This window comes from Anomalospiza imberbis, chromosome 9, assembly GCF_031753505.1.
Source record: "Anomalospiza imberbis isolate Cuckoo-Finch-1a 21T00152 chromosome 9, ASM3175350v1, whole genome shotgun sequence".
Classification (NCBI taxonomy): domain Eukaryota; kingdom Metazoa; phylum Chordata; class Aves; order Passeriformes; family Viduidae; genus Anomalospiza; species Anomalospiza imberbis.
In genome coordinates, this window is record NC_089689.1 from 21,938,776 (window position 1) to 21,962,697 (window position 23,922).

General features: G+C 50.6%; 1 protein-coding gene across 2 annotated transcripts in view; it reads right to left on the reverse strand.

Moving 5' to 3' along the window:
• Positions 1–23,922, reverse strand: part of ZSWIM5 (zinc finger SWIM-type containing 5) — a 97,253-nt gene that overhangs the window by 11,190 nt on the left and 62,141 nt on the right. For both annotated transcript variants that reach the window (XM_068198597.1, XM_068198598.1), the window contains exons 2-6: positions 18,411–18,767; positions 10,452–10,600; positions 9,650–9,800; positions 4,179–4,358; positions 1,610–1,786 (exon numbers count right to left, since the gene is read on the reverse strand). In XM_068198597.1, the coding sequence (XP_068054698.1) occupies positions 1,610–1,786; positions 4,179–4,358; positions 9,650–9,800; positions 10,452–10,600; positions 18,411–18,767 (1,014 nt within the window). The remainder of the gene's footprint in view (positions 1–1,609; positions 1,787–4,178; positions 4,359–9,649; positions 9,801–10,451; positions 10,601–18,410; positions 18,768–23,922) is intronic.

A 23,922-nucleotide genomic window follows, 5' to 3' on the forward strand; every position in this document is an offset into this window, starting at 1 on the left:
AGGATTATGACTGAGTGAGAAATTAGCAGGAGCAGATGACATGACATGCTGCATAACAAGCAGCACAAATCCCATTTTCTTTCAAAATGTCCTACCAAGGGGAGAAAAAAAACTCAGGCAAACACAGATGATCTGAAGTTATCATAGAGGGATAATTTCTATTCCTGGAAGAGTTCAAAAAACTCTGGAAATGCAGACAACCACCTCCACAAATGGGGTATCCACATCCCAAAGGTCACCCACAAGGAATACAAGAGGAAGAGATTTCAGAACAAACATCTGTAAAAGAGCTTCTTGTTGCTCCCTCTATTCATTTGCTAAATGGATGAAATATTCATCTTCTCACTGAATTTATCACTGGAAGTTGCTGACAAATCACCCTCCTTTCCCAGCACTGAGTCCCTGAAGAGGTGCCAAGAAAGCAAAAGTGCAAAATCCAAAAATCATGGCAAATATATCAGAAAAATAACATGCACCAACCAGCTGGGGAAAACGGTTCACCAGAACCCAGATTAGGCTCAGGAGAGGGGAGCTGTGGCCACCACATCCCTTCTAGATGGAGTCCATGGATGCACTAACGTACCACTGCTGCCTGTGGCTGTGTGGGAAGGGGACCTCCTGCCTGCAGCTGCCCAGAACTCTTCCCAGAGCAGAAATAACCGCTCCTGCTCCAGCTAAGGTGTACAATGGCCTACAAACGGGCCCTTCCTATCTCCTGGCATTAAGAGCAACTAAGTGCCTGCTACTCCAGAAACTACATCTCAAGACAACTTTAAATATTCTCTTTCTGGGTGGCAGACCCCAGCTTCTGGAGTGGACAACAGTGCAGTGGTGGGCTTTGACCTGTTCTCTGTTCATACATTCAACTCTTGGACTGCAGGGGCTAAGTACTCCCCCTTCCTGTAGGTGGGTAGGGACTTGTGTCTCTCATTTTGGGGTCAGTCTGAGGACTGACAGCCACACCAGGTTCCCCCCCAAGCCCTCCATGTCACTCGTTCTCATCCCAGAAAAGGAACTGTCAAGGGTCCACAGATCTGCCCGGAGTTATGACTTCGAAGGAGAGAATGTGTGTGGAAGGAGAGAATGTGTGTCGTTAAGTACTTGGGCTAAAAGTCTACAACACAGGAAGCATCATGGCTTGCCTGCCCCAGTACACCTTAAGCTCCCACGAGGCTTAATTGTACTGACTGCTAATTGTCTTTAAGGGAAGACTAACAAGAAGGGGAGAGCGGGAAAGAGAAAATCCAGAGGATACAGCTGTGCTTTGCAGTCAATTTTCAAGAGACTTTAAATGTCCAGACCCCAGTACTGGTAACAGTGAGAGGTTGCTCTGGGGACAGCTAAACACTGGCAGGATGAAAAGGGATATGATGAGCTTTGTCCAAACTGCCCAAGAGAAGGCCAGACTGTAAATAAATGTGGAGATTGCTCTAAGGATTGTGGCTGGGCATTGAATTCTTCTGCTCCCCCCACTCCTCCGGGGTCAGGGTAGCAATTTCAGTCTAGGATGCAGAAACTTGCAAGGACCCAGGGTAGCCTCAGGTGATTCCTCTCCACTAGCAACCCTACCACATGGGCCATGAGAGGGGCTGCTGGTTTGGATGCTCACCCAGCCACAGTGGCTGTCCCTGGGAGTTGAAGAGGAGGCTCTCGCCCTCCCGCTGGTATGAGGGGGACACGTAGAAGTCACTGCTGATGATGCGCTGCAGGTGGCTGTCCTGCCAGTGGAGGTCACAGCCCTCGATCGCCCGTGTGAACACAGTTCGTCTGGGCCTGGCCAGTGAGTCTGCAAAGAGAAAAACCATCAGTGCCCTGGTGGGGCAGGGGCAGCCTGTTCCTCCTCCCAGACATGACCTCCCTGGGCGGAGCTCTGCCTTTACAATGAGAGCAAAACCTGGTCTCACCCCAGTAATTTCCAAGATGGACATGGGCTCTGGCTTTGGATACCTCTGCTGCCATCTCTGAGGGAGACTAATGTCTCCTCACACAGCATTGCTAAGTAATTTGCTAGAATACCTGACTTGGTCAGAGAGGTGAGAAAAGAGGCAGAGACCACCCATGCATTTGCTGTGTGACCACAATCCACTGTCACACACAATCCACTGTCACACACTGTCACACAATCCAGTGTCACACACTGATGCCTTGAAACCTGGCAGTGTGATCCCTCCCCTGTGACTGAGCATGCAAGCAGCTGCCCCAGGGTCAGGATTGGGCTTTCTCAGCATTACTGCCCTGCAAGCACCGTGAGCTCTCCTCCTTTGCACCAACACAAAGTCTCAGCTTCACTGAACTGCAGCTTCTTAGATCAGCAGCACATGAAGCCACAAAAGGAACCACACGAGTGTGTCTCATCTGCCTCCCAGTGACTGAGGGGACCCCATCACCCCCCAGCAACCTCTGTGGGCCCCGTGAGAGGGCTGGAAGGGAGGAGACAGCATTGTCTGAAACCCCACTGCTGCCCTGCACCGGATATCTGCGCTCCTCTTCAGAGCTGCTCTGTAACTTCATGGGCATTTCTGAAACTACCAAATGCTGGATTAGCATTTCACCCCATCCAGACCGATCAAGACAAGTGCTTTGTTTTGGGGGAAAAACCCTGTCCGGAGCAATCCCACTATCACTCCAGCCACACTGGATCAAGAAGGCCCAACACAGCTGGCAGGCTGCAAAACAGGAAGCCCCAAAGGGGGTGCAACGCTCCATGTTAGGTCCTGCAACCCACAAGAGGGGCTGAGTTAAATGCATTCAAGGGTGGAAAACAAAAGGCACTGTTCAAAGCTGATCCAGGGAGGCTGGGTAAACATGCTCCGGAAACGATGGCAACAAGCAATTAGCCGGAATGCTGCAGGCACCCTGAGGTGGAGAGAAATTAAACAGGTGTTTGTATGTTGAGAACCAAGGCTGCTCACTTTACCAGGAAGGATTTCAAGAATCAGCTGTTCTCCAGTAATAAAAGAGGCTGTCAACAATCTGGAGCAGTATTTGCATATGCACAAACATGAACCCCAGGACACCTCCAGGATCCGGGCTGCTTTCAGTCCCCTTCTTGGAGAGGCAGGAGCACAGGGAGAAGAGAAGGGGACATCCCTGGCATGTGCTTTGGGAACTCCCTGCAGGTCTAAAAAAAATGACCTGTTCAGCCCTAGCAACCTTCCCCAAATGCCAGAGTAAATCCTTGGGAGAGTTGGGAACACCACGAGGGTAGTCCTAGGGCTGGTGCAGGACATGGAGCAAGGCCAGGTTTAAATTAAGCTGCTCCCTGAGGAAGAGCATAGGGAGGCCGGGCATGTGGTCCTGGCCATGGCTGGCAGGACAGCCACGCTCCCAAACTGCTGCTGCAGGACTAATCCCACCTAGAAGAATGAAAATTCCCAAACTGCTGCTGCAGGACTAATCCCACCTAGAAGAATGAAATTTCCCTAACTGCTGCTGCAGGACTAATCCCACCCAGAAGAATGAAGTTTCCCCTGCGGCATGGCTGCTGTCCCCCTTCTCCTCCACCCACTTTGTCCACACATAACACACAGAAGAGCAATTCCAGTGCAGCAGACAGAGGCATGTGAAGAGCAATAACTTTCAATTAATGTCTACTTCAGGCAAAAGGAAGGAGAAAGACTGCTTAAATTTAAAGGGATCAAATGCTTTGTCAGCGGTTGAGAAACTATTTTAGCACTAAGGAACAACCCCTTAACTACACTGCTCTGTCTGTGCTCTGCACTTGAACCGCGTTAACATTCCTGGCTAATGACTTCCCTACCACCTGAATCACAGCCTTTAAGTGAGGCTTAAGGGCAGGGAAACGGGCTCTGCACCATCTCCAGCTCCTCACTCTCACAGCCAGGACTTCTGAGCTCAGCGCTGCTCTGTTGCAAGCAGTACTGTTTTCCTGCATTACCCCATGCCCAAACCTGCACAGACTGTAGATGTCTGAACTCCCCCAAAGTCAAATTGTTTTAAAACAGTCTCTAAACTCAAAACACAGGCAACTTTACCCTGTAGAAAAGCAAACATTTATATATAAAACCAGAGGCTGTGAAGACAAATATTTTGTATTCCTATGACTCACAGAAACGTAACCAGCAGCTGAAGCGAGTTCTCTCGCTTTGGGATGAGTTTTGACCCGGACCCAACCCCTGTGGCTGTCAGCTGGATTTCCACTCCGTGCCCAGACTCACCTTGGCTGTGACCAGAGCTCTGCGTAAGCGCGTTAGTGATGTTGGGAAGCTCGTTACCGTAATTGCCATCTTCCAGGGGACAGACGTCCATCTCACCCCACTTGCGCAGCTGCCGGAGCCAGCAGGATTTCTCTTCCAGCTTGCAGTGCGGGTTTAACACCACACACACCCAGAGCGCCCCTAAACAAAGCCAAGAAATCACGGAGGTGCCACCGCCATGCATGCAGGGCAAAGCTCTCCAGCCTGCAAGGTTCCATCGAGGTTTGTAAACTCATTTCAGCACAATGCAGAGACCCAGGAGGGGGATTTACACAGCTTTTAAATAAGGAGGAAATTAACTCTATCCCAGCTGAAACCAGGACAAAGTAAAACTCCTTCGTAATGAAGCTAAATTATAATCTCATGAGATGGGGGACAGTGGGGAGGAGGGAAGGAGAGAGCGGCTGTGTATGAATTTGTGAGTGCTTCTGTCTGCCAGGACAAATCTAGTGTTTGAACTACACATCAAAGCATGCTTAAAAACACCCTGGCAAGCTGCAGAGTCTGCATCTCCAAACACTAACCTGATTTTGATCCTACCCACGTTCCAAGCGCTTTAAAACCCGCTCTGAATGCTATTTCATCTGCTATTGTTCTTCAGGCCATTTGCATTCAACTATTTAAAAAGGAGATTTGGTGTATTTTCTTTCTTATTTTTTTTTTCTTTTTCAATCCCTAGTAGCCCCAAGCCTGCAGAGGAACCAGCAGAGGAACCTGGAGCTTGGCTTGATGTCTTGCAGACAAGAGCCCTCCCTAATGCGAGTCCTTCGGATCTCACAAGCCAAGCTGCTCACCAGCAGAACACCCACGCTGACACCCTCTGGGTCAACCATGGGACCTCACATGATGCTGGTGTGTGAGAGATAAAACCAGAACCAAGGACATCTGTCATCATTAAGATCCAGCTCATCCTTTCATAAAACAGGGCTGATGCTGGTGTTGCTAACTGAGCCTTGCAGATTATTCTGGGTCACTCACTGCTCTGATAAGGGCCACAGCAACCCGCGTAAGTGTAAACCCGTGAGTTTTTCTTTAGCTAACTCCATTTCTACCCAAATTTCCCTGCATGGCTGCCAGGATGTAGCATGTCCCTTCCCTTGTGCTTCCCTGCAGGGTGGGATGGCTGTGGGCTGACACAGCTGCAATATGAAGTATCCCCAGGGATCCCCTCAGGCTGAGCAGCTCCTGCTGCTCCTCTCTCTGTCCATGTCAAATCCTGTCATACACGTGGGACAGTTCAGCTTCCTGCAGAAACACCCTCTCTGCCTCTCCTCCACGGGCTCAGCAGAGCTCTGGAGCACCTTCCTTCTCTCTGCTGTCCCTCACTTCTCCATCACTCCCAGAGCCAAAGTTCCCATCCCAAAGTGACAGCCAGTGGCATGACAACATCACCCAACACGCCTCCACTGCACAACAAGGAGATTCCTCCACAAGCCCCAACCACCTCCCTCACTGGCTGTGTTTTGAGCAACAGCTCCACAGCCCTGCCATTGAGCCAAACAGCCCCAAGCAAGGCTGCAGATCCAACAGGAGCCAGAGCAGCCGGTCCCTCTGCCAGACAACATGAGGCAAACCCAGGCTGAGCAGCGATGTCTTGGCCCTGGCCCCACTCTGGTGCCTCTCCGCTCCTCTGCATTACAACTGAGCTTTGGTGGTGCTTTTTGGGGTGCATGGCCCCTGACCAATCCTTTGCCAGTTGGAACCTGTGGACATGTCTGGTTCAAATCATTAGTAAGGCGTGGAGGCTGTGCCTGTCTGGCTCCTTGGAGCCGCCTGGCTCGGTAGGACAGACGTCACCGCGTCACAACGCAGATGGTGGCAGCAGCATCACATCCAGGAATGGGCACGGGAAAAGCAATTGCAGGCACAAGCAATTGCAGGCACGAGCATCAGCAAATGTCCAAAGCAGCCCTTGCCCAGTTCAGCTCAATCTCTGCCCCCAGGAAATCCCATCAATACCTCACTTCTTTCTGATGAACAGGGGGGATTAAGATTTTTGAGCTGCAACATCAGCAATTAATTAATGTGTAAAAGAGGCACCTCCCTGGGGGCCCATCCTTACCAGAGTAGGTCTATGTCATTCACTCCCAGGCTCCTGCAGGCTCCACGGGGGATACTCAGACATGGCATCTTTTTAAAAATGAGGTCTCAGCTCCAGAAAATGAATCTTCCTTAAGGAAGGGGATAGAACTTCCCACCTCCTCGGGTGGCCATCAGATAAAACCTGCACTCCACTCCGGGTGTCAGGCATTCCCTTCCCATCAGTACTCCTGCCTGTTGTCATTGCTCTTCTTCGCCCACTTTGCTTTTGTGTCAAAAGCAGCCTTGGGCAGTTTCAACTCACGCCTCTGAGGGTGCACAGATCTTGGCTGACAGGCAGTAACAAGGCTTGGTGCTCCAGCTTCACCGCCCCCACGAATGGGATGCACCCGCTGGATTTTTGGCTCCCACAGCTCTGCTAATATGCGTTCCTCGGAAGCCTCATGACTTTGCTGCCTATTTTTGAGAGCCCTCTGAGGCATCCTTTGCATGCCAAAACATTATGCCCCTGGGCTCTCCTGCAGAAAGATGATGTAGTGGGGAGGTGGGAACCAGGAGGGAAGTGAGATTTGCATCTGTCTCAGTCATGATAATTATCTGGGAGATATAACAGAGTTTTCTGAGCCCTGTGGTCAAGTGACATCAGCTGACAGCACAAGTGACTCCTGTCCTGAGCTGAAATGCCACACCAGGTCAGACTCCATGTCTCTTCACATGCTGCAGAAACCTTCGTCTGAACTTTGTGATAGCAGGAGGTTAAGTGGGGAACAAAGCGGCAGATCACGATTAAGCTAAGCCTCTAAACAAAAATGCTTTTTGGTGACGGGGCTGGGTGCAGGGACAGGGGGGTCAGAGCCTTCTCAGCCCAGTGGTCCTGGCTGCAGGCCCCAGAGAAGACAGGCACTCCGATCCTGCGCCCAAGTTTCCCAACCATCAAAGAAATTCTCTCGTTTCCCACAGGGTCGCTCCCCAGCTTAATCTGCTGAAATTCCCCACTGTAAACAAGTGGCCGAGATAAATAAACCCGTCTCCAGGCAGATTAAGGTCAGGCTGCACTTCAGCTGGTTTTTCGTCTATTTTTTGTAATTAGGCTTTAATCGTAAGTACTAATGCGCCAGGGCAAATACTCCCACGCTGCTGAGCTCTCCATCCAGCAGGTCCTTCCTCTGGCTCCCCAGCAGACGGGGCAGTAGAGGTTCAGTTGGCAGTACATGCACAAGCGAATGATCCTGTTTTTATTTTCTTTTTCTTTATAACTCTGAAATCCTGCAAAATCCTTTACATTTTCCCCAGCATAAATCCACAATCTTCTTTAAGGCTGATCTTCTTCCAATCCCACGCAAGTCTGTGATGCAGTCTTTGCTAAAATCGATGATTAATTATTAAACACGTGCCCAAAATAATTTCCAAAAAGCCCATTTTTTGCTTCTAAGTGGTGGAGGATTGTGGTCTGTGCCAGGGCTTCCCGTGGCAGCTGGCAACAGGCCCCTCATCCCTCCCTTCAGCAGTAACGGTAATACTTGCAGCTTTGGCATCCACAGCCCACAGGCAGTGGGATGTGGTGCTTCCACTGCCCCATGTGTCCTGACTACTGTTACCCACCCATGGATGGTTTAGGACGCTGCTCTGCATTCCAGATGTTTGTTACTGGTGAACACCCCCAACTCAGCTCTGGTCTGTCTGTGCCTCCACACCTCCTTCAGAGACATGCTCTGCTCCTACAGTAAACACTGCACAAGGCCAAATGCAAAAGGCTTCTGTAAAATGAAGGAATAACCCTTGCTTTGAGTACAGTCCATGCCCATTCTGGAGGTGCTTCTTTGAACATCACCGTGTCCTCTACAGGAGCTTCTCTTCAGCATGGAGATGCCCAGACCCTCACGTGTGACATGCCTATGCCAGGCGAGCGGCTCTGACGTGTGTTGGCTGGCACCACACTTCCCCTGCTGTTGTGTTGATCCAGCACTGGTAGGGCCCTGACATTCCCCAGCCACTTTGCCATCTGCCAACAGGGACGTGCTGCCACCTCCTCCCACTCTGCTGACCAAACCTGTGTGCACCAACCTGGTCCTTGTACAGTTAAGCCAGGACTGAAACCCAACCACCCTCCTCTCTCCTGTGCAGGAAGGGAGGGAGGGCTCTCGGCTTGGATAGCAGCTTGGAAATCTGGCCAAATAATATGTAATTTTAAGCAAATTGCTTCCTGCGTCCAGGCCTGCCCACACACCCATCCATTCATGTATCACCAATGTGCTTGCTTTCTTCCATGTGGAAATTCTGGCTTGGTGGACTTGGCCACCTCTCCAGGATCCTTGCATATCCAATTGTCTAGCTGCAGCATCCCAAAATCCTGGAAATATCTTCTTGGCAAGCAAGCACAGATGAGCTCTCCAGAGCTGGTGTGGTTATTTCCATCCAGGAAACTTCATACAGAAACAAGACATCCCACCCCTGCCCAGATCTTGTCTGCATAGTTTGGCCAGGGTTCCCAGCCTCGTTTCTGTTTACATTTGTTGGGCAATTGGTAGGTGGGTTTGTGATTTCCAGCTGCAGTTTCAGATGTTCCAGATCCCAGACCATCCTAATCCTTCTTCCAGCTCTACCACATCCCTTTAGTGCCAGCCCATCAGCCCTTGCCCTTGGCACAGTATCTCCTACCAGCAGACTGCAGAGGAGCTCAAACTCACTCATCAAACCATGGCTCAAGTCAAACTATTCACCCCAGATCCCGTATGTCCAGGAGAGCCCAGAACTGCAGGGTTAACTTCACCACACAAACCTACTCCCCAAGCTCACAACATCTAAATGTTTTATTCTAATGATATTATAGTGTCAGCCAGCTGAGCTGGTGTCTAAGGTGCTTAGCTAGAATTACCCAGAACTGCATTTCCCTCACAACCAGGCTCTGTGCTGCCCATCCTGCCCCCCTCACCCTGGAAACGTGCACCACAGCAGGCAGAATCTGTTAGATGTGATGAGACTTGAGAACCCGCCTTTCCCTCTCTGGATCATGGTTCCCCCAGGAACAGAACTTCCACATCTAGGCTACATCCAACCCCTGGGGCTCACCAGTCCTGTGTTCTCCCTCGCAAAGGCTTCGGGGCAGCTCAACAAACACCAGCCTGCTGGAAGCATGGGACCAGCAACACACTGCACACCCATCATCCTTGATCCTTTTGCAGGAAAGGGGCAGGTTTAAGGTTTTAACTGTGTGGTTTTTGGGCCTGATCCAGCTGTCTCACAGTGACTACCCAGCAGGGGATACAGTAAGGTCCTGGCATGTTTCAGGGTCTCTGTTCCCAAAAAAGAGCCCCATAGGGCCTCTGAAATTATGTCCATTGGCCCAGCAGCCCAGGTAACTCTGCTCCTCTCAGCAAGGCAGTGACCCTTACCCAGCTCATCCCAGAGCTGCCGGCACTTCTCTGTTATGCCTGTCCCCTGCTGCCTCCAGAGGGAGAGTCGAGGATCAGCCATGAACTGCTCTGTTATCAAAGTCAGCATCCTGGCCCCATTGGAGTCCCTCATGCGCAGCATCTCCCGGACCTGGAAAGGACAAAGAGAAAGTCTTGGGTGAGACAAACCATGGTCCCATGGTCCCTCAGAGGTGTTTAAGATACGTTCACCTGGCTGGCAACCCAGAGCTCCCTCAGCCTGAGGGTCTAGACTGTAAATACATACAAACATATATGTATGTGTGTGTGTATAATGTAGAGTCACACATTATAACTCTTGTGCAACAGCGGTGATGAGGCTGACTGGAGCCCAGTTGAGTAGCAGTCATAGCCAGGCTGTGAAGGAGACTGAGATTAAGAACATGAAAGCAAAGCCTTTCTGCAAAGAAAGAGAAAAGCCCATAAGATGGTAAAATTTGTGGGTTATGGTCTCACTTTCCTATGGTTTTGGTAGGCTCTGCAGGGTTGGCTTTTTCCCCACTGTGCTGAAGGGGAGATGGGGCAATGCCCTTCCTTGCACAGGGATCACAGCATCCATGGGAGGAAGGGACCTGCCAGGACAGCAGGTGAGACAATCCAGGCCTAACCCAGCGCCTGGATTACAACCACCTGCTCTGCGACAGGGCGAGAAGGCACTGGAGCAGAGATTCCCAGCTGTGATGGGCACCCTGCCAGGGCAGCCAGCGAGTGCCAGCTACGTGACACGCTGAGCAGAGATGGGAGAGACCAGCCGGCTCCTCACCTTGGCAAACATGGAGTTGAGCTGCTTCCCCGAGCCGTAGTACCCTCCCTGAGATAGGAACAGCTTCACCTGCTCTCGGACCTGCTCCTCATCCAAGTGCCAGCAGTTCTCGTCATCGATGCTGGCCCCAGCAGTGGGGTCAGGAGCGCCTAAGAGGATGGGGGAGGGGGGAGAAGAGAGACAACCATGTTTATGGCAGCAGGGTCAGCACTAGCAAGGAGTGGACCTACCTCTGTTTTATTAGGAACCCACCTTTACTTTATCAGCTCAGGTGACAGAAAACCAACTTGATTCCTCGGCAGTGAGCCCAACTGGCAGCACTGTGCTGTCCTAACACAGTAGAAGCAGCAGCCATCAGGAGGGATATCCTGACCACAGGGCTAATGCTTGCATGGCCCCTCACCCTCTGTATCCCATGTGAAATGAGGCTGAGGAAGACCAGGGACCTGCCTTCCTCCAAAGACCCAGGAGTGCAGGCAGCGCAGCTGCAGAGCCCAAAGTGCTCTGTGGCTCCAGGGATTGCCCAGCATGCTCGTGCTCCTGTTCCTGCTCCACATCACCGGTTTGTTAAAGCATCAGTAAAACTCCAATTCCTGCAAGCCCTTGCCCATGTTGAAACAGTCTAACAAAGGTACTACTGCACTTGGGCTCCAGAGCCCTGGGTTAAACACCTGGTCCTGCCCCTCACTTGCTTTAGGACAGAAGACAAGTCCCTGGGCATCAATGTACCGGTCTGAGAGAGAACTTCCATGGGAAAGAACAAAGGATCGATAATCCTTCAAAGAGCAAACTGTGAGCAGAGCAGGGCCTTTGGCAGGCACACATATGCATTCATAGGTTGCATATCATCTTCCAGAGGACAAAAGAAAGAAAGAAAACCCACACTTGATTTAAACGAGTTGGACCAAATTTCCTTTGCCTTGCCCCTTTCGATTCCCATTTTCCCACCCAAGCACTACCCTACGTCCCAGCCATGGGTTCCAGGGCTCACAGGACAGGAGCACAAAATGGAACAAAAACTCGGATTTTCAGTTGTCTGCTTTTGGGTCCTGCTCTACAGAAACTCCTTAGGGAAAACCAGTACCAAAGAGGGACTGCTGCAGCTGGAGGATGCTCCACTCCACTTTGGGCTGCTTCTCCTATCTCCCTCTCAAGAGAGGAAGAGGGTCACCACAGGAAGAGCAAGGTGCTGCATGAGGAGCCATGGCATGCTGTAGCTGACACAGTCCCGATTAAATCTTTATGATGTCTTTTCCAAAACTGAGATCTAGCTGGGGAGCAGACATCACTTTCCTACAGAGACAGCCTGGGATGCTGTGCACACCCCAGCCTTGCGTGTTGCTGAACCAGGAGCTCAAATACAGTTCATGAAAATTGTGCTCCAGGATGCCTGCTCAGCAGGGCAAGTGTCTCTTCCTGGCTTGTAAGCAAGACAACATCAACCTCAGGGGTTCTGCTCCTCCAGCAGGCTGAGAACACTCCTGACCCGCTAAGATACAGTTATTTGTATTTCATGTCCTTTACAAAATTACTTTAATTTCTGCTAACAATCACTGCCTGAGAGAAGTTCCAGCAAGCTCTAGGCATGCTGAAGGGACAGGATGCTGCTGCTCCCTCTGCAGAATAATTTATAGTCAACACAACCACATAACTGGGACGAGAGCTGAAACAGCAGAAAGGAAATCACAGTTCCTGGATGAGCATGAGGACTTTTGCCACATATGCCCTGATCCTGATCCCAACTCCCCTGCCATAGCTGTGGAGAAGCAGTCAAACCCTGAGCCCCCAGCAAGGGGCCAGTCCCGCTCAGTGTACCATCAGAGTCAGCTCAGAGCCCTGCCTTAAGCCACGAGGGACAATCAAAGCCAGGGACAGGGACAGTCCATGCCGGCCCTCTGAGATTTTCTGTACCTTTTCCTTCCCTCCCCCAGCCTCATCCTTATCTCGCAGATAAAGAGCAGACAAGCCGGTGATTATCCCCTATCAGGAACCGATGACTAATCTGTCTACCATGAGCGCTTATCCGGCCCCATCTCTAGGTATCCCAGACGCTTGCACTCTTAATATCCTCCTCCCCACCATCCTGCCCGCCACTCCCAGCTGCAGCTACCCAGAGCAGCCTCGACTGCCTCTACAGGGTCACCTGTCTGCGTCTACAGGGACCAGGAGGGCATGGTCACCTGGGGTGATCCATCCCACCAAAGCTCAGCTCATCCCTCATCCCTCACCATGGCCGTGGCCGCTGTGATGGATTAAGGAGGAGGAGGTCACAAAATGAGAGAAGTAGGTGCGTTCTTTGGGGGTTCCCAGGGCTACCCCTCGGTGCCTGCTGCTCACACGTAGCGTTAGCAGCGGAAAGCCCGAGCAGCAAGGAAGGGAGCGTGCAGCTAAATAAAACCTCCTCCTCCCACGCAACACATTGAGCACTTCGCACGTTGGGGTTCGGGCCGCAGCCAAATTAGCAATGCGCCTCCCGCGCCTCCAAATAAAGCCCAAATTTGCTTGTAAATCTATTTTTCTCTCCTATAAAAGATTCAGAGAGAGGGCTGTAATAGCAAATTCCCACACGTGCAGCACAACCCAGCAGATAACGGGCTGCCCAATTACGCTGGGGAGCTGGATAAACATTTAAGAGCAAACAACGGGATTTGTGCTGGGTTTAAATATTAATGGCAGGATCTGTCCACTTCCCCTTGCCAACGTTCACACCGTGGGGGCTTCGGCAGCAGCATGCCGTGACGCAGCTGATGAGTGATTCCATGTCTCAGCTCCAAAGGAGCTGGGAACGGCATGTAAAACAGCCCGGCGCCTGCATAACACATTTCTCATATAGCAGCATTCGTGCTCCAAAGAGCCCTGTTTCAGATGTGCTGGATCTTGGTCCTGCCGGATTCAGATTTAAGGAAACACCATTGCACATCTTGAGTGGAAAGAGTGTTTCACCAGCCCGTTTACACTGGCTGTAGAAACTGAGATAAAAATGCAATCCATCAAGCCCAGAGCTGGGCTCCCCCCTCACTGGGAGCTCAGGGGTTTAACTGTTTGACAGCCAAGTGAGACTTGGCAAATACAATGACCGAGGAAAAAGGACTGGAAAAATCTACAAATCAGAAAACAGAGTGAAGTCAGGCATGGAAAATTTAACTCCTTGCTCAGAAATTAGCTGCCCAATATGAAGAAAACAAAAGGGGCTCCTGGACTGGGAAGCTGCAGGTTTCCAAGACTGAGGAGGCAGTAGGACCCTGTGGGTCATGCCAAAGCACTGGCACATCCCAAACCCAAGCTCCTGAACCCAAGAAGGGGAGATACATCAGCTGAGAAGTGCAGAAAGCACTCCTAGAACATCTGGCTTGAAGCAGGATTGGTGATACAAAGAAAAAGGCATGATTATAATTTTTAACCAGTACCTGGAGCTGATAAAGTGATGCTAAAAGCCACTCAGTGATAAGGGTGGCTGCTGCAGCATCTCCCTTATGGTCATTTCACCCAACTGTGCCCAGCACCCATCAGTGGTTTGGGGCCTGGCCGTGCCAGCCCCGGGGTCAGCGGTGCCTGGAGCAGGGCTGGCTGTCATGGTGGCCATTCACAAGGGCCATCTCATGACTGCACATGGTGGTGTTGCTGAATGCCTCCAGGCTCCTCTCTGGCGTCCAGAGAGAAAACAGATGTGAAGGATCAGCTCAGGGCGGGGGGTGGGGAGGATATGGACAAATAAGCAAACGGCAGAAAACCTTGAAGAGAAAATAACCAGGCACCAGAAAGGAAATGAACTCTAACAAGGGATTAAAAATAGCAGCAAAGCAAGTAATCCAGCTCTGCCAAGACTCCCGGTTCGTTTTCAAGTGGAGGCAAGTCAGAGGGAGCAGGCTGCCAGGGCAGCCTGAAGATTCACATACACCTGACAGCAACGGGGCAAGAGAATCCAGACTGGCTCCCAGCATGGTGGACAGGAGCAATGTGGTCCAGCTGGTACCAGTGCCTGGTGCAGCCAACTTTGGAAGCTGCTCATCAAGAACCACTTGTGCTCTGGAGTCATTTGGCAATCCCAGTCGCTCTGCAAGACAAGGGGAAGAGCCGCCTTTCTCTCCAGCACTCAGGTGTGTTTTTACCCTTAAATCCACCACAGCTCAGCAAACAGGAACATGAATGCCCTGGAGAGCTGACCTTCTCCTCCTCCCTGTGGGAAGGCAGAATTTCAAATAGATTTACTGGTGCTGCCCTCCAGACGCTGTCTCGAGATGACCTGAAAGTCAAAGAGTGCCCGAGGATTCCTCAAATATCAGCCTTGGCTCGGTGTGACAAGACAGGCAGGGACTTCCTGCACACTGACCTGGCAGCCAACTTGCTGTGTACAAGGAACAAGATGGGACAGTATTAGCCCAGGAGTTGAAGGAAAGCTCAAGGTGGTCAAGAATGCACGTAGGACAAAAGGGAATGGATGAGGCAGCAGGCTTCTTATGGCTCTTGCATAAGGAGATCTGCTTTTCCCATGCCAAAGCCTAAGGGACCATTCCCTTTCAGGTTTTTCCAAAGGTCCTCTCCTCCAAGGAAGCTCCCAAGACCCTGCAGGACCATGGAGACCCTTGGCAATTCACATGCCTTGTCCTCAGAGGGAGTTGCCCCTACACCTTCCAACAGCAGAGGTTTTGTGGCTTTTCTCACTTCTGGTTGAGAAGTGCCCTTCTCAAGCCCTTTGATGGCACCAGCTGAGCACCACAGATACAGTGTCATCCACTGGCATTTCCGTGGGCCAGACAGACCACCCCAGCCACAACTCCTGGACTGAGGGCAGCAGCACCCTCTGCCATGTCCACATGCTGCTCAAGCTGGGTGAGTTACAGAGCTGCAAACATGGGGTCTGCTGAAATCTCCTGCTCCTTACGCAAGAAAGAGGGAGAATTCATCAGTGATGCATGAAGGGTACCTCTAAGCCCCAAATCTGGGCCCACAGGCACGGTCCCATCTTTAAGCTCTCAGAAGAGTGGAGGGAACAGGGTGCCAAGGTGGCCACCACCAGATGATCCTTACTCCCTTGGAGTCCCAGCTGCTGGATCCAAGCTTTCCAGCTGCAGCTTCTGGCTGCCCCCAGCATTCTACTCACCAGGAGAGACCAAGCAGCCACGAGTCACTTTTGCTGGCACAGTGACATCCTTGCAGCCTTGCTCTGTGCCAGGCAGCCACATTGCTGGCTTTGTCCCCTTGGGGAGGAGCATTGAAACCTACCCTGGTCTCCTCCCTCCAGCTGCCACTCCAGACGCCAAGCGTGGAGGTGCCAGACACGGGAGATGCTCTCACTGGCACACGCTGCCCTTCGCAGCCAAGGCACAGGAGCAGAAACGTGACCCACTTCAGCAGGCGGAGGTCAAGTGGGGAGCAGAGCGGCAGGCACACCTAGGACTGCTTGGACTGAATCCTTTGGGAACACGCAAGCACGTTGGCTGCGCTCCAAGACTCCATCATTACTGGATAGTTTGCATTTCCTTCTAGGAAGACAGCCGGGAAGATCGGCACGCGGTGCACAGCCCGCGGCTACAGACTCCTGCAAGGAACAAAGCTCCAGTGCCCCGAGCTGAGCGCGCCAGACAATGGCCAGTAATTCTCTCTGCCATTCAGGCTCTGCAGGAGGAGAAGGAGCATCCATGAAAGCCTTATTTTACAAAACCAGACAACCCCCTTGCACAAGGGGCATTCCCCAGCCAGCCTAGTGCAAAAACAGTTCCTCAATCCCACATGCTCACCATATAAGCAAGGAAAGAGGAATCCTTTGGGTGACCAGAGGCAGGTGAGGAAGACCTGATGCTGACAGAAAGCTCAACAGACCTATCCTCAAAAGAAGGAGGGGCAGGGAAAGAAGATGGATTTCCAGAAAGAACATTCTTGCTCCAGAGTGTAATAACTTCAGGTGTCCTATGCACAAAGTGGGTTACTGTTTGGGTTGCAGAGACTGGCCTGCCAAAAGACACCTTGGCCCCAATCCCAAGGCTGGGGTGTGACCCCAAGGGTCTGAAATGCACATGGTCAAGAAACGCATAAAAAGCTCTACGGAGAGCACAGCTTGAAGAACTACAAATCCCAGGATCAGTGACCCACTACAAATGCATGATTGACAGCTGGGAAGGGCAAGATGGGGGACAAATCTGGATCCACTTCACCTGGAGACCCCAGAATTCCTCTCCCACAAACAGACTCCCATGGCTGCAGCTCTTCCTCAGCCTGGGTTCAAGCAGGTCTGCAGTGTAGTTGGTTGCACTGTGGCTGTGCTCCTGGCAGGACCAAGAGGGCAAAACTTGCAACACTGTCCAGGATCAAGAATCAAAGCCTGGACAGCATCACTATGAACTCGAATGTGAGGAGTTTGGAGCCTTCCTTTTCACAGGATGCAACATTTATGAGTTACAGATCACCTTAAGATCATGTCATCATATGAAGGCTGATGTGCATCCTCCCCCAGGGTGAGACAAGGCTGCTCTCCTGCTTGCAGAGGTGTTTACTCACTTGTGACCAGCCAGGCAGCCACAGGGGTGTCAGATAGGTGCCACCCTCTGTGGGGGTGACCACGTCTCTGTTGGTTTAAGATCGCACACTGGAGTGCGTAAATTTGCACCAAGTTTGAAGGGAGTGAGAATGTTTGCTTTGTTTTTTTTTTTTTTTTACCACTTGTAAAAACAAGAAGCAGATATTGAACTGGAGCCAACATCTGTATCCTTGTAAGACTCTCAACCACCAGCCTTTTGCTGACTCGAGAACAATAAATATTCAGAGCCTTAAAAGCTTTACTTCAATCTGCTTAGGAGAAAGCAGCCTCAAACAATGGCCAAGAAGGGATCTTGCCCAGCCTCAGCTTCAGTAGATCAGTTCAGAGAGGGAGCGGCCCTCACCAGATCCTTGCGGCATCACAGCTCCTCATTCTTTTACAATGCCAAAAACTGAAGCCAGTTACTTAGACCACAACCACCCATGCGGCAGATGTGGGCCAGCAGAGGAGACAAAGGCCCCTCCCAAGGTAGGAACAGGAACTCCCAGATAGAGAAGAGATGAACACATCTAAGATAAGAGCTGCCATCACCCCCATGGTGACGGTGAACCTCTGGCCTTACTTTTCTACATGTGGATTCAACTAGTTCAGATGGTATTTTAGGCTGCATATGGGGCTTTTCATCTTCAGAACACTTAACAGGCACATGTTAATCCCTGAAACGCCCTTCCGTGGCAGATAAGTGTTTATTATCTCTGCTCTACAGCTGGTGGGACTGGCACAGCGGGGAGCAGCTCATTGCTGCAGACCCTGGGCAACCTCAGCTCCTGGGTTCCTTGAAAAGACACCGTGGGAGATTTCCAAGAGCCTGGGCCACATCCTGGGCCAGTGGAGCAGGGCTGGGCTGGGCACTGTCCCCCAGATTTCCAGGGGAAGAAGTCAAAGGCATTTTCGAAACACAAAGCCCCAGGACACATCTCCACTGCCTTTGTGCAGTAGGTAAGAAAAGTGGTGCTCATTTATTATGAGCAAATTAACACCCACGGAGATTAAAGCTTTATCTCCCACCAGCTCAGCCACATCTGACTTAGTGCAGGGCTCAGACTGACACTGTGTCCCCACATGCTGGAGCAGCCATATCCCCACTGCACCTCCCACTCTACAGGGTCCCAGCACCATGTCCTTGGCTTCTCCATTTCACTCTGAGCTGTGCTTTGTGCACCACCAGCCTGTCAGCTCTGCCTCTTCCTCCCTGTTGAAGCCGATGTTTGACAGACAAACACATAAAGAAGAGGAGAGGGCAGGCTGGGGATACCCCAGCCATGTGGTCCCAGCATTCATGCATTAACATCAGTGTGACGCTGCCAGCTCTTTCTGTGCAGCAAAAGACAAACGCAAAATGTAGGACACCACCATGGGCACCAAAACCACCCCCCAGCCCCAAACACAGAGTCGGGGTCACACAGTGAGGAGGGAGGAATTACCGTGCACTTGGTTGATCTCAGAGTTGGATGACAGGATCTCATCAGCCAACTTTTGGGCGGTGGGCAGCACCTCAGTGTGGTGTGCTGTGATCAAATACTGAACAAACTTCTGGAGCTGGTCCCTGTTCATCTGGAAAAGGGTCTCTGAGATGGGAAGACGGAGTTTGACCTGGTCTGGCTTGCGGATCCTGTACAGTGAAAGCGCCACAACGTGAGCGCAGTAAAAAATGTCCTTGTTCCCACAGCCGCATGTCACTGAGGTGATTTTGCAACGGTCGAAGCTGATGGCCACCTTGTAGGTCATCTCTGGTTCTGTCGCAGTTGCTGGCTCCGTTACTGTTCCACTGAGGTGGAACCCTGGAGAGGAAAAGCAGAAGAGGAAAAGGTCAGATTAACTTCCCTCTGACCACAACCACCCACGACAGCCCTGGCAGGAAGGAAAGCCAAGACTGCTTGTGTGTCTCTCTCATATACCAAGGAGTGCAGCACCCAGCACAGCCCATCCCCGTGGCTTACACCCAGCAACACCCAGCCCGTGTATACAAACACACTTCTGCACCAACACACACACACACACAGCCAGACTCATTGGCGAGTTTATTTAACAACCAAACCCTCAGGGGAAGAGCGAAGCTGCTCAGTTCCCATTTGTTTAAGTATCTCAGACTGTTTCTCTCCTGGGAGTCATTTCCATCCACGCCTCCCTCTCGCTGAATTTGCAACTCACATGAGTGAGGGCTGGTAGAAAAAGACCACGTTTGCTTTACTTTGATGAGGCAGACAAAAAAACCCACAAACTAAATGCAAAGCAATTCCAGCTTTGGTCTCAACCAGGTAGAGTGCTCCAGGGCATGGTCACAGCTCTGAACTCTTCCACACAGTGGAAACAAAGAGCAAGGACAGGAGCTATGCACAGTCCAAACCACAGCTGGGGGAAAACCGTTCCCTGAGTTCCACAAATCATTCACACCAATGTTATGGTGCTCCTGGCAGTTCCCACCATGCAGAAAGGGGGTGCAGTGCCTTCAGGCATGATGTGTGAAAAAAAGCCCCTAGAAGTACCAAACACAGGTGAGGAACATGAAATGGGCTCAGAAAGTCCTATGGATCCAAAGAAATGTGGATGTACCAAGCAAGTGAGGGACTAAGTCAGTGAGATACGACTGATGCATGCCTATCAACCTCACTTTGAATGGGAGCTTCAGGGAGTCCTTCTCACTCACTATCCAGCTGCTGAATGGGTTCAACACCAACACTCTGCACTTGCTTAGCCACCTGGAAAAGGGGTGTCTTTGTTTCTCACACTCATCTGCCTTGTTCCTCCAAGAGAGTGAGGCTGCAGCAGGAGGTTAATTAACATGGCCAGGGCAATCTGGTGTCCCCATGCCAGAACACGGTGTGGGACCTGGCACCTCACACTGCCCATCCCAGTTATCCTCCCTGAGGAGGATGCTCACTTTCCTCTGTGCCACTGCAACCTTATTAAGCCTGTGTATGTACAGGTCCCTGCAGAGCCTGCCATCCCCTCGGAGGAGGCAGCAGACAGCTGAGAGCCCTACAATTAGCGATAGAAAAGGAGACGGGGTGGGGGGGTGAAGATTAAAATACATTAACTGCATCAAACCCTTGTGCATTTGCCAGCTCTTACAAAGGCTTTCGGAGACAAATTCTACCAGAGGTTTTTAATATATGGCATCAAAACCAGCTATTCACTGCCAGTCTCTTTAAAGCCACGCCAAAAACCACATTCAAATCTGATTAAGCGTCAAGGAGGTCTGCTTTTACTTTAGTGCCGGGGCGGGGGAAAAGCAGACCTGTTCTGCTGCCATCACCCAAAAGCCACCCCATGTGGCCAGCAGAGCAGGAGAGAAGGGATGGACAGCCCTTCACTTCCCTTCCCTCCCCGCTCACAGGCTGCTGGGAGCAGGAGCAGTGTGGCTGTGGAGGTGCTGGGCTTGGCACCGCGGGAGCAGCACGGCCAGGGGCTGACGAGCCTCCCCCTCCACACAAGCCAGTCCCCTGGCAGCCAAACTATATAAATCCAGAGGATAAACTCCAAAGTGTTTATGTTTTACCACTTCTCTGGTTTGCAATGCTTGGCAGGCGGCTCCGACTCACTGCCAGTTTCTCCCTAGTTTACTTTTTGAACAAGTTAAAGGCACTGGAAACCGCGTTCCTGAGCAAGTATGTACGTATATCCTCATATGTATGCCTGCACACACACATATAAAACACTCTAGGACAAATTACTGGCCATAAACACTGCCTTGAAATGCTTACTTTAACAGGACTGTGGGCCAGACCCCACTTGGGGCTAACTGATGTAAGGCTGGAGGAACTCATTTAACCAAATTATCTGTTTCAGACAGGTATAAGTCTGAAAATATATCAACTGTGGTCTGATCCAGCCTCTAAAGACAGAATATTTGTCCAGATATTTCTCAGGATTTTCTCAGGCATCCCAAAAGCTGTGCTCTCCTATCTGCTCCAAGAGCTGGTCTTCACAATTCAGATCTGGTCTGCATGTCGAACAGGACCATTCATTATGTCAACAACTGCCAAGTTCATCTGGCACTCGAACCCCAAGTCAAGTGTTGGTTTAGATTTTAGCTGTGGTGACAGCAGGTCTGTAGGATAAACTAGGAACTCTACAAAACATTTATCAAAAGTTGAGTCAGAAATTAAACATGGGGGGTGGAAGAGAGATGAGCTGGCAGGAAGAGAGGCGTTATTTGTGAATATTTACATTAATGTGAGGTCAGACTGCAGCTACCACATTGCAGCCAAGTCTGCACCCCAGCACTCATGGCTGCTGAGCACACGAGCTCAGCAGTGATGGATATCACGGTCCCAGAGAAGAGTGGTGGCTAAAAGGTAGGTTTTGGTGTGGTTACTTCATCATCCATCGAAGTGCACACTCCTGCTCCACACAGAACACTGATGCTATCACCAAAAAGCTATAGGTAGCCCTGGAAAAGTACAGCTGCCACTGTACCCTCCTCTCTGTTCATCTTACATCCTAGAGAAAGAAGCATTCTAGGAGCTGTGATACCAGCACTTCAGTAGAAACATAGCCCTGATCACTGACATGGGGTTTGGATAGCACTGAGAGCAAAGTCCTCCCTGTACATTCAATTTAAGACATTTCTACAGCCCAGTGCTTATCTAGGACTTCATCTTCTCTTCTTAACATAAGCTAACTTGGTGTTTGATTTGCTGCCAGCAAAGTGATAGTGCCAAGGCTTGAAAACCATGGAAAAGAAATAATTAAATACCATCTTTGTAACTTAACTACAAACTCATTACGCCCCGCAAAGTCTAGCTTTGTCCCAAGAACAACATCACCTTTTCACTGCCCCAGAACACCTTCTCCTACCTTCTCCTACTTTTACCACAGAAGTTTCACAGTGGATGTCTCTTTGATCGAGGTTGTAAAAGGAGCTGAATGTTCATAACTGCCCCAGAAAAAGCACAGAAAGGTGCCATGAATGTTCACAGGCACAGAGGGCATGATGAGCTCATCTCTTTATAATCCCAGCATCCAACCCATCAAATGGTGACAAAACACTGGAGCAAGAACCTTCCTTGTTTTACTGCCACAGGACATTGCACCTCAGATATAAATTAAAACAGATCCTATAATTGTTTTCCAGGAGTTTTTGAGTTCCTCATTGGTGGGACTTACAAACTTGTCAGCTGGGCAGCACTCTCCCCTCTGGAGCTGATAAACCCTGCAGGCTGGGAGGAGTATGGATCCACAAAAAAGAAAATAAAAAATCCTGGGCTCTCAAACAGCTACAAAGGATCAAGCATTTAGCAGGGCAGAAGACTTTGCTATTAGGACAACAGTATTAACACCTCAACAGAAGCATCTTTAACCAAGATGGTGAATTCTTTGATTTCTAAACCTACTCCACCAAACGGAGTTATGCAAACTCTTCCAGTTCTGTAAGAGCAGAGAGCCTTTCAACAGGACATCTTTAACCTAGATATCTTCATGTCAACCATCAGGAGAAACCACTAGCCTGTCCTGCAGCTCCAACCTACCATGAGGCCAGCTGCAAAGACCCCTTGCTTTGTGTCCTTCAGCAAATCACTGAAGATAAAGCAAACATTTAGGCTGGTTACATTGGAATACCTGGATTCTGGAGACAGGCAGATGCCCAGATGGAAATTTAAACCCCAAAAACAAGCAAAACCCAGGCATAGCCCTTTCCCTTCTCATAACTGTGGCACCAACACTTGCAAGAGAGAGGAGGACTCCTCCACACCTACCACACTAGCTGGGAACCTGAGTGCTCAGCTCTGCTCCCTCCGTCAGTTGCTGCTCACAGTCACCCCTCAGATTTCACACCACAGCCCAGACAAAAGTCACAGTTGTCATTTGCCAAGGTGTGCCATTTGGAAGAAATGAGCTCTTTCTTCCCAGGCGTGGCAGTCGCCTGCCTTTCCCGCAGCGTTGGCACAGCCCTGCAGAGGTGGAAAGCACCACAGAGCTGCAGCCACCTGCAGGACCTAACCCTGAGGATGCTGCACTGGCACTGCTGTGTGAGAGGATGGCAGCCAGTAACTCACAGGTAACATGGGGAACATTTCTTCATGGCACTGTGGTTCTTCTGTCTCCTCCACAGGCTTTTCTCTGTCTTTGTGGAAACCTTGAAGCAGGGCAAGGAATGGCTCAGTAGAGAGAAACATGCCCCACATCCATGCCCTGAGCATGGACCGCTGGTGGGATGTGGCTGGACAGTGTACATAAAGAACTCACAACCACACACCTGGCTGTCAAAACCTCAAGTAACCTCCTAGTACCTGAGGCTGATATTTTAGGCAGCCTCTGTTAGGAGCCACGTGATGGAAAGCGCATCCACGCAGCTTCCAGAAGGCACCAGCCACATCCCCTTGCATCATAGCCAGAGAGGGGTGGCTGTGGCAGACAGCAGCTTGGCTGCTCACTGCTCTTGTACTCCGTGCTCAGCTCCCAGGATTCTCCACCTCTAGCCAGACTAACCCCACTGCAAATCTCTGTTTGGGGAGCTCTATCTTCAGGCAGGCAGGAGCTCTGTGAAACCAAACAGGAAGGAACAAACAGATATTTATGGGGCTCAGCAGATATAGACGAGGTAAACTGAAATTCTCAGTGCAAGTTGTATACACTAGGTTAACGTGACCCAAATATGTTTTTTTTAAATTTCCAAACCACAGCGGAAAGTTATTTTAAACTAAAGTGATTCCAAGCTCTTTAGCGATTAAACGGACTGCAGCTCCAGCTCCTAGTGGAAAAACCATTTGTTTTTCCAGTGTGTGAAAGCCATAACTAGCAATGAATAATAATTGCCGCACCCGAGTGTTATTTATAAGTCATTCTCAGTCACATTTCCATGCCTCGAAACAGCAGCTTTCTAAACACGAACTTAAAATCGGTCAATATTTGTAATGTAGACAACACCCACGGGAGGAAGGTGTCGGTGTACTCGGGTGGTGGGAAGCGGAGGTTAGTAAAATCTCCTGAAGC